The sequence below is a fragment of the Rousettus aegyptiacus genome, unplaced genomic scaffold, assembly GCF_014176215.1.
Source record: "Rousettus aegyptiacus isolate mRouAeg1 unplaced genomic scaffold, mRouAeg1.p scaffold_m13_p_2, whole genome shotgun sequence".
Classification (NCBI taxonomy): domain Eukaryota; kingdom Metazoa; phylum Chordata; class Mammalia; order Chiroptera; family Pteropodidae; genus Rousettus; species Rousettus aegyptiacus.
The window spans coordinates 147334031-147349572 of NW_023416295.1; the positions used below are offsets into that span (position 1 = coordinate 147334031).

Genomic DNA, 15542 nt, shown 5'->3' on the forward strand with positions numbered 1-15542 from the left:
ATAATTTTGAGTATCAATAAGAATAACTATAATAGTTGAAATATATAGAATGTATAAATTTGTGAATTCATGTAATAACATTACAAGAAAAAAATCACATGGTCCATTTTGTATGTTTCTAAGGTATCACTTAAGGGGAAAATTGCATTTTTCCTGCTTTTCCTATTCATTATGCTCACTAGAATTTTTGAAGCATGAAGCCAAATTTCTCTCTACGGAGGGATTCAAACTAATAAACAAAAAAGATAATTACAATATTGTAATTTTCAAACCTCCATTGAATTAATTCATTAGTGAATTAATGAATAAAAATAATGGTCATCAATGATCAACAATTTCACAAAAAAGAAACAACCATCCTGATGGAAGTTAGAAACTTAAAATACCACTTTTTAATAGCCCTCCTCTCTACTTAAAAAAACAAATAAAACTAATCTTATCAAGCCTTGGTTTAGAATGAAACAATAGTTCATAAGAAATACAGGGAAGAGAAAAACATGTCAACTGACAATACAGATGCAATCAGCAAAGTTCAAAATGGAGAATCTCAATAGGACAAAATAATCAGATTTTTTTCTCCAATCAAAAAATGCAAGGGAAAAAGGAGATGGGTCTGATTAATAAATGGGCCAAAACCTTAATAGATAGATATACCAACAAAGATATACAGATGAAAAACAAACATATGAAAAGATGCTCCACTTTACATTGTCATCAGGAAAATGCAAGTTAAAACGACAAGAATATACCTAAATACCCATTAGAATGGCCAAAATCCAGAACATTAATAACATCAAATGCTAGTGAGGATGTGGAGCAATAGCTGGAGGGAATACAACATGGTACAGTCACTTTGGCAAACAGTTTGGCTGCTTCTTATAAACCAAAGCATACTGTTACCATGGAGTTGAGGAATCATATTTACCCAAAGAAGGTGAAAATTTACAACCACACAAAAACTTGCACACAGATATTTATAGCAGCTTTATTCATAATTGTCAAAACTTAGAAGCAATGAGATGTCCTTCAGGAGATGAAGGGATAAACTGTAGTCTACTTGGACAATACAATATTCAGCACTAAAAAGTATTCAACCATGAAAAGATATGGAGAAACTTTAAATGCATATTAGTAAATATAAGAAGTCAGTCTAAAAAGGCTAAATACTGTTTGATTTTAACTATATCACATTTCGGAAAAGGCAAAACTGTGGAGACAATAAAAAGTTCAGCAGTTACCAGAGATTGGTAATGGGAGCAGGAATGAATGGGTCGAGAAAAAAATGATTTTTAGGGCAGTGGAAATACTTTATATGATACCCAAAATGCTGAATACATGTTATTACATATTTGTCCAAATCCATAGAATGTACAATATGAAGATTGATTATAATGTAGATTGTGGACTTTGGTTAATTATGATGTGTCATTATAGGTTCATCAGTTGCAACAAATGTACCACTCTGGTGGGAATGTTGATAATGAAGGAGGCTGTGTGTGTGTTTAGGGGTGGGAGGGAAGCAGGAGGTATCTGGGAAATCTCTGTATCTTCCTTTCAATTGTGCTGTGAACCTAAAACTGCTCTAACAAAATGTTTAATAAAAGAAAAAAAAGGAAATAGGAGAGAAATTACATATGAAAAAAATTTAGGAATTTAATCGATATTGTATAAATTGACAGTGTATGAACCTTATTTGTACCCTTATTTAAAAAGAAATATCTGATAACGAGATTTTATAATCTGATTGAAAAATTTATAACCTGAGAAATGTGAACATTGGGTGGGTATTTGTTGTATTGAGAAATTTGTGTTAGATTTTTTAGAGATGATAAAGGTATTATTGTTTAAGGCACATATCTTTTAGAGTTAAATGCTAAATCATTCACAAACAAAGGATATTATGTCTTAGATATTTTCAAAATAATTTTGGTGTTAAATATTTGAAAGTATAAATAGAACAAGGTTGGCCATGTTAATTGTGTGAGCTAGGTGATGGGTAGATAGTATGCAGTGTACTCTGTCTCTGACTTGAATATGTTTGAAAATTTCCATAATTGAGGTTTAAATAAATGCTAGATATGTATAGATAGATAAACTATTAGTGGATATATTTCAAATTTCTTTCTTTAATTGGCCATAAGGGCACAATTGTTATATATACATAACTTTTGTTTTCTACTATCCATTCCATGTTTTCTTTGACCTCAGGCAATACTTCATCTGGTTCAAGGTTTTTACTGATGAGATTACCCCAAACTTCATTACCGAAAAGACAAGGTCCTTAGTAGTCTTGTCTTTATGGGGTTGCTCTAGTTTTCCACTGTATTTACTATTTGACATGGCAGTACTAAAAGGCTCCACAGGGTTCTAAGTATAATCTTTCCTGCCACTATTTGGTAATAGAATCCAATTTCAGCTTAATAAATTGGGATCAATTACTTCCTCTCTTGTTGGCTCAGTGACATGAAAGAACAAAGTGGCAGGTGGTAGCCTCAATTCCAGGGTTATGGAAACACCACATCCTTTGATGAAAACGTCCCTCACTTGGAAACTAGTTCCTCTAAACAAGCAAAACCAAAAGTTCAGGAGGTAGGAAACAAACTAAATCGGTTATTAGGTATAATAGGGGAATAATTCCTGCTTCTACTCTTTAATTCCAGTATGTATACTCTCTGTAGGACAAACAAGATATAATGGTAGATGGTTAAGACTATATGTTGCCTTGTAACCAACCACAGCCCAATCATACTGGGGTTATAGTTAGCACTCTAACTCAGTTTTTAGTAGGGTGTTTTGACATTCTCAAAACTGTGTCTTTCCTGCTTTCCTCATTACTCTTGTTGGCTTTTACAGTTGAACACCCAATTCCATTATGCATATGAGTTTCCATTATGTGAAACAACTGTGTGGTCCACATGCCTTCATTATCTTCACTGTATCTCTCATCCTTTTCTTGATTTGTAGAAAGCAGAATTATAGTCCCCAAAGATGTCCACCTCATAATTTTTGGAAGACAACAAGTGCATTAAGTTACATGGCAAATGAGACTTTTCAGATATAATTAAAGCCCTTTAAATAGGGAGATTATCTTGGATTATTTGGGCCAAATGTAATCACGTGGGACCTAAAAAGCTGAAGACTTTCTCTAGCTGGAGAAAGAAGGGATGCATTAGAAGAGGAAGTAAGAAAGTCTCCAAGTGTAAGAAGGAATCATGTGCTATTGATGGCTTAAATGAGTGGATGAGAGGACCAATGCCAAGGAGGCAGGTAGATGACCTTCAGAAGAAGAGGAGGAGGCTCCTAGAGGACAGCCAGAAAGGAAATGAGGACCTCAGCCTTGTAAATACAAGGAAGTGTATTCTGCCACCTAAACCAGCTTAGAAGTAGATTCTATGGACTTAAGAGATAATCCCAGACTGGTAAACATTTGATTTTAGTCTTGTGAAAGACCCAAAGCAGAGAGTACAGCCAAGCCCATCTGGACTTCTGACCAACAGAGCAGTGAGCTAATAAACTTGCATTATTTTAAGTCACCAAGTTTGCGGTAATTTATCATGGCAGAAACAGAAAACCAATACATCATCTCTAGCTACTTCAAAGTCCCAGGCCTTCAGTGAATTCACCTTCGGTATCTGGCAGAAAAAAAAGTCAAATTGACAATAAAGCAAATTGCTGTTCCCTACTCTCCACCTCTGCATCCCACAAATGCTAACTACAAAGTATGAAGCAATCCCCTCCCCATCCCCCATTCAGTTCTGCCTGGTCCCATTAGCCCAAAGGGTCACAGACAGTATGGGCAGCTCAACAATACTTCAAATCTGAAGGATTTCAGCAGAAGTGGACGTGGAGCTCCTTTCTTAAGCCAGCAATGATTTCAGAAATGATCAGGATACAAAGTAGCTCCAGGACTAAAATAAGTCAAGACTTATTTCTTAAATCTCTGCTAATAAGTAAAAATTTTCTATTTATTTAAGAACTAACTTCATTTGTTTTTTATTTTCATTGGTTAGAGTGTGTTACCTATATTCCAAGCTCTATCTCATGTGTTCAGCAGGTGTAGGGGTGATGTGCAGAGCTGGAAACACCACTCTGATCTCTGAGGTCTTCTATTTCAGACAGTGGCTGTGGCTGTCCCTTTCCTCTGGCCTGGGTCTCAGGCTCTATTAGAACTTACCCTACCGTGACTCCTCTTATCCTACCATGTAAATTAACTCTTCCTCACCTGAGATCAGTTTTGACAGAACAAACAGATGGAGGTTCAGACTGTATTATCCAGCTAACAGAGAACATCACCATAAGAGGAAAACCCTGGGAGAGGGATAAAATTCACAACAAAAGAGGACATAGTCTTGCCCTGTCATTCTATCTATAGTTGGAAGAATGCATGTGCATGTGTATGTGCATGTGTGTTTGCACACGTGTGTGTGTGTGCATGCAAAGGGAGAAGGAACATGTATGTATGTAGAGTGTACATACATACAGAAATTTGAGTATCTTGCTTTTGGTACTATTTAATTAGAGAAAGAATATAGCTTAGCTACAGAAAGTTAAATGAAGGTTAACATGGCTAAGAATTCATCAATAGTAGGGAGGGAGAATGACCATGAAAATAGAAGCCCTCAGGAGTTCTTGGAAATTATGAGAAGGTTAATGGTTTTCATACTACAGCATAGGCTGGGTACAACTACTAAATTTAAATATGAGAGGCAAGGATGCTTTCAAAAGGCTGGGTAGAGGACCTGGGTTGTACAAATAACTACATCAAACATGCTACTAGAATTATATTTATATTATACATTATTTTCACATTGCAATATCCATATCCATTATCTGTGACACAAGTCTAATAATCTTGAGTATCTTTACTGTAATATAATATATATATAAAACCAAGAGGCACTTCCAGTAAATCTGGGGAAAAAAAGGAGCATTATTATAGTGTCTAAGCTAAAAAACAAAAATAAATACAATTTATATAATTTTTTCTGTACAGTTTCTACTTTTTACAAAACATTTACCAGCCATTAACTACGTCATTTAACAAATACATGTGATAGGACGATACAAAGTATTGCTACATATATTAAGTGCAAGACACAGATGAGAGGACGGATTTATTTTCAATTGCAAAGTGATCACTTAAGCCCAATGTCTCACTCTTGGGTTTCTAAGAGTTGATAAATTTGGAAAGTCATTAATAAACAGATTCAGTTGTTGAAATTGGTGAGGATTACACTGTTATGTACATATGACATACCCTACATTGTTACTTTAGTTGGTAGTTATTTGAAAATATTGCCTTTTTTAAGGATACTAAATTAAGTTAATCCAATACCCTCTGGTTTACACATATTCTATGAAGTTATATATTTGAAACATGCTAATTTTAACTTTCCACTGACTGTTTTATGTCAGGAAGAGGTAACAACTGATCAGAACAATTTACTCCATCAGGAATCAACACATTTTAACACCAAAAACTTAATCAAATTAACCAAACCAACCAAAACAAAAACACTCTGGATTCCAATTAAAGTGCTTTTAGTCATAAATTCTAATATCATTATAGAAAGCTAGGGAGAATTTCATTTTAATTATTTTGCATTGAGTTTTAAAATATTTATAAAAGCACCAATTTTCATTTTGTGACTTGCATGATAAAAATCTCTAGGTGGGTTCAGTGATATTTATTTCCAGTGCTTGTCAACTAACAAATTGTCCTTGTTGGAACGAAAATGGTGTAAGTTCTTCTGTGAGACTATACTAAGAAATGAACTACACTCACAAATGAAAAACAAACAAACACCAGTTAAACAAACAAAATATGTTTAAAAATCCCATGCAAATATTGTATAGAGTATTAAAAATAGTAATTTTCAAACTAATGAACAAATGTATACTAAAGTTCAAGCCATTTACATCCCACTAACAGGTACTATGTAGATATGTTAGGGTTATTATTTAAAGATAGCAACACCATAGTACAGGATTATGTTTATAAATAGCTAAAACAAAGTATCTGATATAATATGGGTTTTTGAGTCATAAAAATAATCAGTTAATTTTTAAAAGGCGATGATAAATTCTATCAGCTAACAAGTTATATGTATATACAGACAAAAAATCTTTAAACATTTATTTTAAATTTCACATTGAATCATCTGAATAGTTTGCTATTATGTAGGGAGTAAAATTACTAGAATTAAAAACAAAACAAAAACTTTCCCTTCAAAAGGTATTCAAGCAGCAGTTTCTAAGCTCCATGGGTAAATTCATGTGTAAGTGCTGATTGTAATAAACAAAATCAGGGTTGAAATATGAATCCATTATGTCTCTTTACTTCAGAGTAACCGAAAACTAAATTGGTTTGTCATAAAATGGAGATGTGTCCTGGGATGAGCCTAGAACTTTTATGTAGTGTTCACTCCCAATCCACAGCTCTTTTATTTTTTTGCTTTTTAGTACAGTGGGCTGCGCAATGAAACTAGGTGTGCTAAGTTAGAACTTGAGGTGAAAGGCAATCTCCTTATCACAGCAGATGAGAATTTCTGATTATTTTTTTTTACTAACTTTGAGTTGGAGAAGTAAAATTGAAGAGAAGCCATATTTTTCTCCTATGTGTTTGAATTTTTTTTTTTTTTTAGAGAATAGGAAGAATTCCCTGCTGTAGTTTCTGTTTCATTTCAAATAGATATTTCTACACAAAATTTAGTTAAAGCATTGTCTTTAAAAATATTTTTTATTACTTTTCTATTTATAAATTTCAAATTCCAACCTAACATTTAATCACTCTTGGCAGATGGATGTATGGGTGTGGGTTATTGACTAGCGAGTACTTCATCTGTGAAAGTCAAGATTAATAAGATTTAATTTTCTTAGTAAGGAAAATAAGTATTTAGGTTTTTAATTGTTAGAATTTAGTTAAATATAACTAAATTTTTTTAAAAACAACCTAAAACACGACAAGCTGATAGCACATGCCTTTTCCTTGGAATAATTTAGAAGAACTCAGACTATAATTTGTACAATTATTCTAATTAAATTATTGGACTAAATTTATTTTTATTTATCTCATGTATTTATTGGACCCTTCATAGAACATTTTCCTCCCTGAGACATGAAAGATATTAATTAGAAAAAGAAGTAAATAGTCTTCTTTCCAGTTTTGTTACATAATACTAGTTTTCTATCAAAATATTTAGCATCTTTATACCATGGAATGTCATGTTGTGGGTTTTGTTATAATTGGATTTAAAAAGTTTAACAGCTTTGATCAAAAAAATAAATCATATTTAAGTATTTGCAATACTACTTATATATGGGGATTAAATATTACTATCTTTCAGCAATTTTTGATTATTTGTATGATTAAAAAATGTCTTGATATGAAGCAATATGGAAATCTGATTCAGTATTTCTTATCAATAAGGAGAAGGCTTGCCTTTTCTTCTGTATTTCACAACTCCTCAGAGAAGCAGAAATCCACGGATACCAACATCTGTCAAGGTAATCAAACTTGTAAGCATACTATGGAGAATTTGGATTCTTTTAAGAGCATTAAGCATATGTCAAAAGTCAATTTTGTTTTCCATCTACATATCATTTCATATAGTTTATATTCTTACCTGCACCAAAGTAATTTATACTGGATTAGTATTTTGGGATCAGCAGATTGAATTCCAACAACGAAATGAAGACTAAATCTTCAGTTGTATATTTTCAAACATATTTAGCAATGAAATACTCCATTATTTTTGTCACCATTGTTAACCCGCTGTTAAGATGACTTGATAGTCTGAACAGAAACATCAGTTCGGGTAAGGTAAAAGCACCCTTAGGTAAGATAAAAGCAGCATGATTTTCACAAATGAAATGTGTTAGGCAAGTTGCCCAACATCCATGGGCATAATATAGACTGAAAAATATTCGTGTTCTTTGACATGGTTCATTAGTGTGAAACATACGAATGCTTATAGAAACCTCAATTTAAGCTATTTATTGGATGCATAGTTTGTAGTTTAATTTACTTAGTACTTACAGTTTAATTAATTGGCCCCAATCAAGTTTCCATTAAGAATTTGAATATTTTCTAGAGGAGCATACTGATACGAATATAGGACCTAAAACTGGTATATTTCCCTCTGATTAGAAATTCTATTAATAATTAAATATTGGAATGTGCTCTTTGCCTAAAATGGCTAATCTTCCTCCTAATTTAATGTTGCATTTTGTTGACTAGATTAGGAAAAAATGCACTGACATAAAAAAGTTCATAGTTTTACTTCATGGAGGAGTCATGAAAAAAATGAATGATTTAGAATAATGGTCATAAAGCATATTCCTGCCTGTTTGGAGAGTAAGTGAATGAAAGAAGCTCAGTTTGGTTTCAAAGTATATAGATACTTTAGCTCTAAATTATCTGGAGCTATTACTACTTGAAATTTTATTAATTTTTTTCCCCACGTACATTACTGATAATCTCTAATGTAAGGAGAATTTTGATTTACTCTATACTATAAAAGTTTGCAGAATTGTTTTACTGCCAGTTTAAAACAGTTTACTTCCAAAATGGCATATAAGCTAGAAAAGACATTAAGTAGGAATCGGGGTTAGAAGGAAAAAATCGATTAAGACCCTCATTGTAGTTTTGATTATTATTTTAGAAATATTAAAAATGACAAGGACAGTGGAGATCCTCATACTGACATAGAAGCACCAAAAAGACCTTCCAAAATGGAATAGAAATAATTTTTTTGATTACTCCCATCAGCCAGGAGTTGTTCATCACACAAATAGTTCACTGTTGTAAAGCAGTCATTTCAAACTTTAGTCTTTATTTACAATGATAATTTTCATATCTTTATTACTTAGAAAATAATTTATACTTTTTCCATCATTTAAACAAAGTATAGGCCTGAGTCTCATGCCTTTTGCACAGCTTTTACCTTCAAAGAAAGTTCTCTGGGAACGTGATGGGGACATCGGGAAACGCAAATCAAGAGAGGCAGGGAACATGAGGAAAACGTAATACATACATGTAATACGAACAGTCTACATGACACACAATCCCTTTCCTTTAGTTTTACTGGGATTGCAATGGTTAGGATTTGTTCTGGAATTCCATCAAAATGGAACAGACAGAATTTGGTACTCTGCTTTTAGAAAGTGGATATTTTCTTAAACATGAAGAAATTCCTTGCCAGATGAAGACCAATATAGATATATCCCTGTACAAGCAAGCTACTGTCTTCATCTTCTATTGAGAGTAAAACCAGGTCTTATATAAATGACAAAAACAAATTTTTATACTTGTATAAAAAAAACCTCTAAAGTAGTGTTTTCACCAAAGAAACAATATTCTGAAAGTTGGCTTAGGTAAGTGGAAAGGCATTGTATCAGCATGCTGGAAATGACATCGATTACACTCAGGGTATACCTGGTCTTTTCCTTAACAGGAAACAACTAGTATCATCAAACTCACCATCTCCAGCTTTTCCTACAATTGTTTTTATGGTTTATTATACCATTATCCTTTTCCCTAAACTAGCTAGAAATTCCTTCATTTGAAAGACCTGAGTTTATCTAATGGCACCTATAAATAGGAATTAAGCTCTGGAATTAGATGTGGAATAGTAATATTGCTGTCACTAAGGAGAAGGAGACCTTCACTAGCAGAAAATATCTTTTTACATTCCTAGGCATCCTCTGGGATGTGCTGTGTGTGTATGAAAGTCACATACTTGACAAATCTCCATTTCTTGATTTCAACTGACATCTATCTTTAATATACTGAAATTTTATTTTTAAAGAAAAAATGATCAATCTTCCTAGACTGATGGACACAATTCTGGAATGAAGAGGTTCTAACTGCTTTGGCCATCATTATTTCATGCACTTTAAAATGAAACAAACAAAACCAGGCAGTTTGCTAAGACTTCTGTTCTGGCAGTCAGGCTGGCCACTACTTGGGGCCAGGAAGCTTGGATAGAGCTGCCAACATCCAGTTACGAACTCACAACTCTTCTTCCCACACTCTATTTACTCCACACCTAGATTTTTCCTCAATTTATATTTATTTTACAGATATATGGCATCTGGAGAAGAGGAAAAGATTAGCTTTGTTAAGAAATTAGATATAAGAGGTATGTGAGTATAAAGTCTATTTTTTTCTTCTCTTATTTGCAAGGGAAGGAGAACAGTTAAGTTCACTGGGAAAAATGTATCTGTAAGTTTTGCAAACAGAGAGGCACACAGTTAGTAATACTACGAAAATGGAAACCAATAGTAAATCCTAAATGATGAAGATCTGGTATTTAAAAAAATGCAATTTTTCTTATTATTTAGGTAGAGTCTGCATCCATTTGACCCTTTCCATATTTTCCTACTTATTGGGAAATTTGCCTTCAAACCATGTTTATTTCTGATTGTATTATCTTTGCTTTAACTTAAAAATGCCATCGATTACTGTAAAATCATTGCTTTGGAATGGAAAAATAATCACTAATGAGAAACAAAGGCATTTTTAATGTAAACACTCTTCTATGACTTCAGAGGAAATAAAAAAGTAGAAATCGCAATCAAGGTTTGCTTAGAAGCTAAGATTGTTTAGATGATGAGCAAGTCTGTATATAGCACTGAAGGAAGAGTTATAACCAAAAAGTGTTGGAACACCAATGATGAGCATTTCGTGTTGGTCAGGAAAGTCTTTCACCTGGGAATCATGGACCCAAAAGTAATCCAAAGTTACTAGTGAAAAAAAACATTCTTTGCAGCATCCTCATTTAATTGGCACAAGATACCTGTATCAGATTATCACTTGTACTAGAAATAGGTAGATGTGTGGCTGTCCGTAGACCTCCATGAATCATCGCTCATTTACTGGGCTTGGAGATAGCTTCAATGTATAAAAATGGTGATTAAAATATAACTTTATAAAAATGTTTCATTTTCCCTTTAAAAAAGTTTATATCTACAGAAACAAAAAAAATCTTTATATTTACATCAAGATAACTATTCATGACAAATATAATAATATGAAATAAAATATTGAAAGTGAGTATCAACTTTTTAAATAGAGGTTTGGCTCACAGCATAAACAAGTGTAAATAAACAAACAAACCAAAAAAAAAAAAAAAAAAGAAAGAAAGAAAACGACTTTCAATAATAGGCCCAGTCCCCCCAAATCCTTTTATAATCGTTCCTGCCAAAAGAAGCATGACAACGGGCCAAATTGCAGATAAAAGCCACCCCATCACACAGCATGTGGAATACCACAACAGGGTTGGTCAGTGGGACCTTTGCCACCCAAAAGTCAATCTTCAACAGTTGCCAAGAATCGAGCTTTCACTATGTCAACAAACACCAAAACCTAGGTTGAAATTTTCCCCTTCATCTCTCACTATATATATCCCAAAGGGAGTCTCGGTTTGCCTTTTTCTATCACACACATTTTGCAGCAAATTAAGACATGGGAGATTACTGTTAAGAGTAATTTCCCAGGTTTTCTCTGGAAAACTTTTAGAGTTCTAATCTGATTAAAGATCTGACTCCATCTCCTTCTTAGGTGTTTAAAGAATGCCATCCCCTTAAATGGTGATTTGATCTTAGGTTGAGTGACAGACATATTCAGAGACAAACAGCTATACATTCATTAGGCAAGTAGATTGAAAAATGCCTCAGTCTTCCAGGTTTAAGGCTGGTGATAGAGAGCCCCCTAGTGGTGTGTAGCAGTAGTACCAATCACGTGGCCCTCTCACCCAGCCGATGAATACCCTCCTTCTGCACAGAGATCTTTATTGAAGCTAAATGGAGGAAGGCTTTTGGAATGGCTGCCTAAAACACTGCAGAGTGAACTTCCTTCTGTTTGTTCGTAATTGCTGAGTCATCTGCTGCCGGAATTCTATGAACTACTAACCACAAAAATCTCTCTTTACATACACAGAAAAATATATACACACAAGAACCCTTTCAATCCTCTTTCTCTCTCCCTCTTAATACACACACACAGACACAGACATAGACACAGACATACACGCACACACAAGATGTTGGCAGGAGAGATAAGAATTCAAATAATTCTCTGGAACTTTCATCCCTCAGTATTAAGAGCAAAAGCTTCTTAATTGTAACCTACATTTGCTGCACTGTTCCCTTGCTAAGCGGCACCATTTCCTTCATTTTCCTTTATTTTTCCTTTATGATTTATAATATCACAGTGACCACTATATATCTTAATATGAATGTTACTAAATCGTGGAGCCAGTAATCCTGGCTTTCAGTGTGTAAGTGTTTATGTGTGTTCATGTGTGTGAATATGTTTTACATGTGTCTACGTGAGAGCTTATATATACACACACAAATATATTTCTTCCTTAAAAAAAATCTTTAGAAGCTGGTGTTGCAATGTGAAAGCTTCTCTGAGCAAGAGTTTTTAACCATGTACCTCACTGTAAAAATAAACACACAGAATGTGAAGAATCCCAAAATGCAATAGCCATTTGCCCATCTTCTTGTATTTCTACAGTGTTGTGTCTAAGTGTTGTGCTGGCTTGAAAAGAGTCTGTGACAAGTCACTTGGTTTGGAACACAGCTCGTTCTATTCATTGTCACTGGTTTGGCTTTGGGGTTGGGATTGCCTCTCCTCTTGGCTTCCCTTTTTCTTCTTCTTCTTCCCTGATGGCCTGGATCTGTTCTGAGGAATGCTGCTGAGGAGACTGGTCCAGGGGCTGATTTTCAGTGCCTGCCAATCGTTGTTCCTCTTCTATGACTTTCTTCCACATCTTGTGGTTCTGCAGGAGGTGCTGAGTTATTTGGCAGTAGATTTTCCTCCTTTTGAAAGTTTTCTTTCCTGGGAAGATAATGAATTAGACTACTTATTTATATGCTGAATACATGACAGTTATTTCTTTTCACATTATTAATATGAGTTAAGTACCAAATGAGTACATATATCTATCATTTGATTTGTACACTGTAATAATGTCATTTTCAAGAGTGAAGAAATAAGAGCAAGATGGCAATGACCATTAATATGTCATTGAGACATAACTGTGAACACTATGTAACATCTGGTAATGTTCAATACAAGGTTCTGTTTATGTCTTGATATTACTCCCACTCTTTCAGACTCTCAAAAGTTTTCACCTAAATTATTGGAATAACTTCTTGTTATATCCTCCTTTCCTTTGTCAATGAGTTCAAGAATCTACAAGATTTATTTCTTTAAAGATGGCTTTAATGTTACTGTTCTGCTTCATGCGGACTAAAATATTAATTTCAAGTTCCTCTCAAAGAATGCTTGTTCTCCCACAAGCTGGCACATGCACGCTTTCGCTGTCTTCCTCCATCTGCAGCCCAGTACCTATCTATACTTCACTGCTTTCTTTTCTGCACATACACTGAACTCTTCTACTTCCAAGCTGGTACTACCTCTCTTTCTGAAATGCTCCTCAGTCCCTAAAAATTCAATGTCCACTTATTATTTTGAGATCTAGTCAGATGTCACTGAATTCCTCTTCTAAGAAATAATCTCTCTTCTAAACTCTCTTGTCACTCTATATATGCTTCTCAAGTAGATACTGTTTCTCATTTCCTCCCCCGTTACTCATTATCATTATTTCTTTTTCTGATAATTACAAATCCAAAGTCATTTAAGGGAGACTCTTATTCCTTCTTTCAGTTATGTAGTCCTGGAAAAGGCTTTTGAATTCTACTCCCCTACCCACCTCCTGACAATACAATTGTGTCACAGTGACTGGTGAGTACATATGTAACCCAAGTCAAGCCAATCCAGAGTACTTTCCTGGTATTTTCCCCAGTGGCACAGAATAAATGTATCTGGAATGAAGTAAACATAGAGCTGACGACAGTGCCAGCTTTATGAAGAAAGCGAGGTTGAAAGACCAAGCTATCAGGCTGATGAGTCAGAGACAAGAACAGGAGTAAGAAGCTATGATACTAGGCAACATCATTTTTATATGAAGCAATAATTTTCCCTTTTGTATATATTCATTCGATTGGAGTTTTGTCACTTATAAAAAATAGTGTCCTAAATAATGCACATTCTTTAAGGCACTCATCTTATTCACATATATTCTGGCTCCTTTACTAGATGATAGCCTCTTTCAGGAAGCCTTGTAAGGACAGGTGCAGATCTTTTACAGGACAAGCCTCATCAAAAATGCAGTTAATAGATTACCTTTTCTTGTGATCAAACAATTCAATGTTTTCAACACAGAAGAACTAAAGACAATTTTCATAGAAATGCATCTCTTGATTGAGAAAGTGTAATAAAATCAGCTTCAAGATGAAATACTGCCATTTGCAACAACCTGGATGGACCTTTGAAATAATCATGCTAAGCGAAAGAAGGCAGACTGAAAAAGTTGATAATCACATGACATCACTTATATGTTGGATATAAACCTAAAAGCTACAAATGAACAGGACAAACAGAGACTCAGGGACATGGACAATGGACTAGTGGTTATCAGAGGGTAGGGGGTGGGGGAAGAGGAAAGAGGTAGACAGGGTAAAGGAGGTCAAATATAGGGGTGTTGGGGGAGAGTGAAGTGGGTAGAGGGGATCAAATATATGGTAGCTGAAGGAAACTGGACTCTGGGTGGTAATCACACAACAGAATATATAGATGGGAAATTATAATGTACACCACAAAATTATATAATCATATTAACCAATGTTACCCCAATAAACTTAAAAAAAATAAAATACATAAAAAAATTAAAAAATCAACTTCAACAGAAGAAACATAAAACATTTTAAAGAATTTGTACTGATATCATAATACAGTTTTCAGGCTCCTAATTTCTTGTCTATTTATTAAGTACATAGTATATACCAAGTGTGCCAGCATCTGGTGATTCTCTGATAGACCAGAAAGATATAATGGTTGTCATCACAGAGTTTTTACTATAGTGGGAAGATAGAGAATAAACAAGTAGCTACAATTATATTGAGTCTTACAAAATCTTTGAAAGGTAGCGCACAGAGAGGGAAAGGACTCACCAGGAAGGATTCTGCATGATGGTGGTGGCTTGGACTAAGATGAAGACACATAGATAAATGTGAGCTATATTTGTTAGGTTTGATCAACAAGATTTTGGCAATTGTTTAAATGTAGGAAATGAAGAAGAGGTAGGAATCAAAGACAACTTTGCACGATCTGGACTGATGAGTCAAGTAGATGGTGGTACTATGAACTGAGAAAGGGAATATTAGGTGAAAAGCAGATTTGAGGGGTATGTTGAACATGATGTGTCTAGGAAGCTTTTAAGTGAAGAGGTAAAGCAGGCAGTTGGTCTTGATTTTAGAAGAGAGGTTTGTTCTTTTTTAAGCAAACAGAATATAATGTAACTCTCAGTACCTTCATCTGAGTGATTGTTTTAGACTTAGGCAAAGAATTTAGAAATTAGGCAAAGATCCTCCCATTAAACTGTAAACTTCCCTTTGGAAGAAGCTTTTCTCCCCTCCCTTTTGTGTCTATATCCACAAAGTCCCAGACTTTAGTAAGCATTCAGTAAGGG

General features: G+C 34.2%; 1 protein-coding gene across 2 annotated transcripts in view; it reads right to left on the reverse strand.

The window, feature by feature from the left end:
• Window positions 1-6300: 6300 nt before the first annotated feature.
• The window catches only part of PDE3A (phosphodiesterase 3A), a 262706-nt gene continuing 253464 nt past the window's right edge, over window positions 6301-15542 (reverse strand). For both annotated transcript variants that reach the window (XM_016140458.2, XM_016140457.2), the window contains exon 16: window positions 6301-12847. In XM_016140458.2, the coding sequence (XP_015995944.2) occupies window positions 12606-12847 (242 nt within the window). In that variant the 3' untranslated portion in view covers window positions 6301-12605. The remainder of the gene's footprint in view (window positions 12848-15542) is intronic.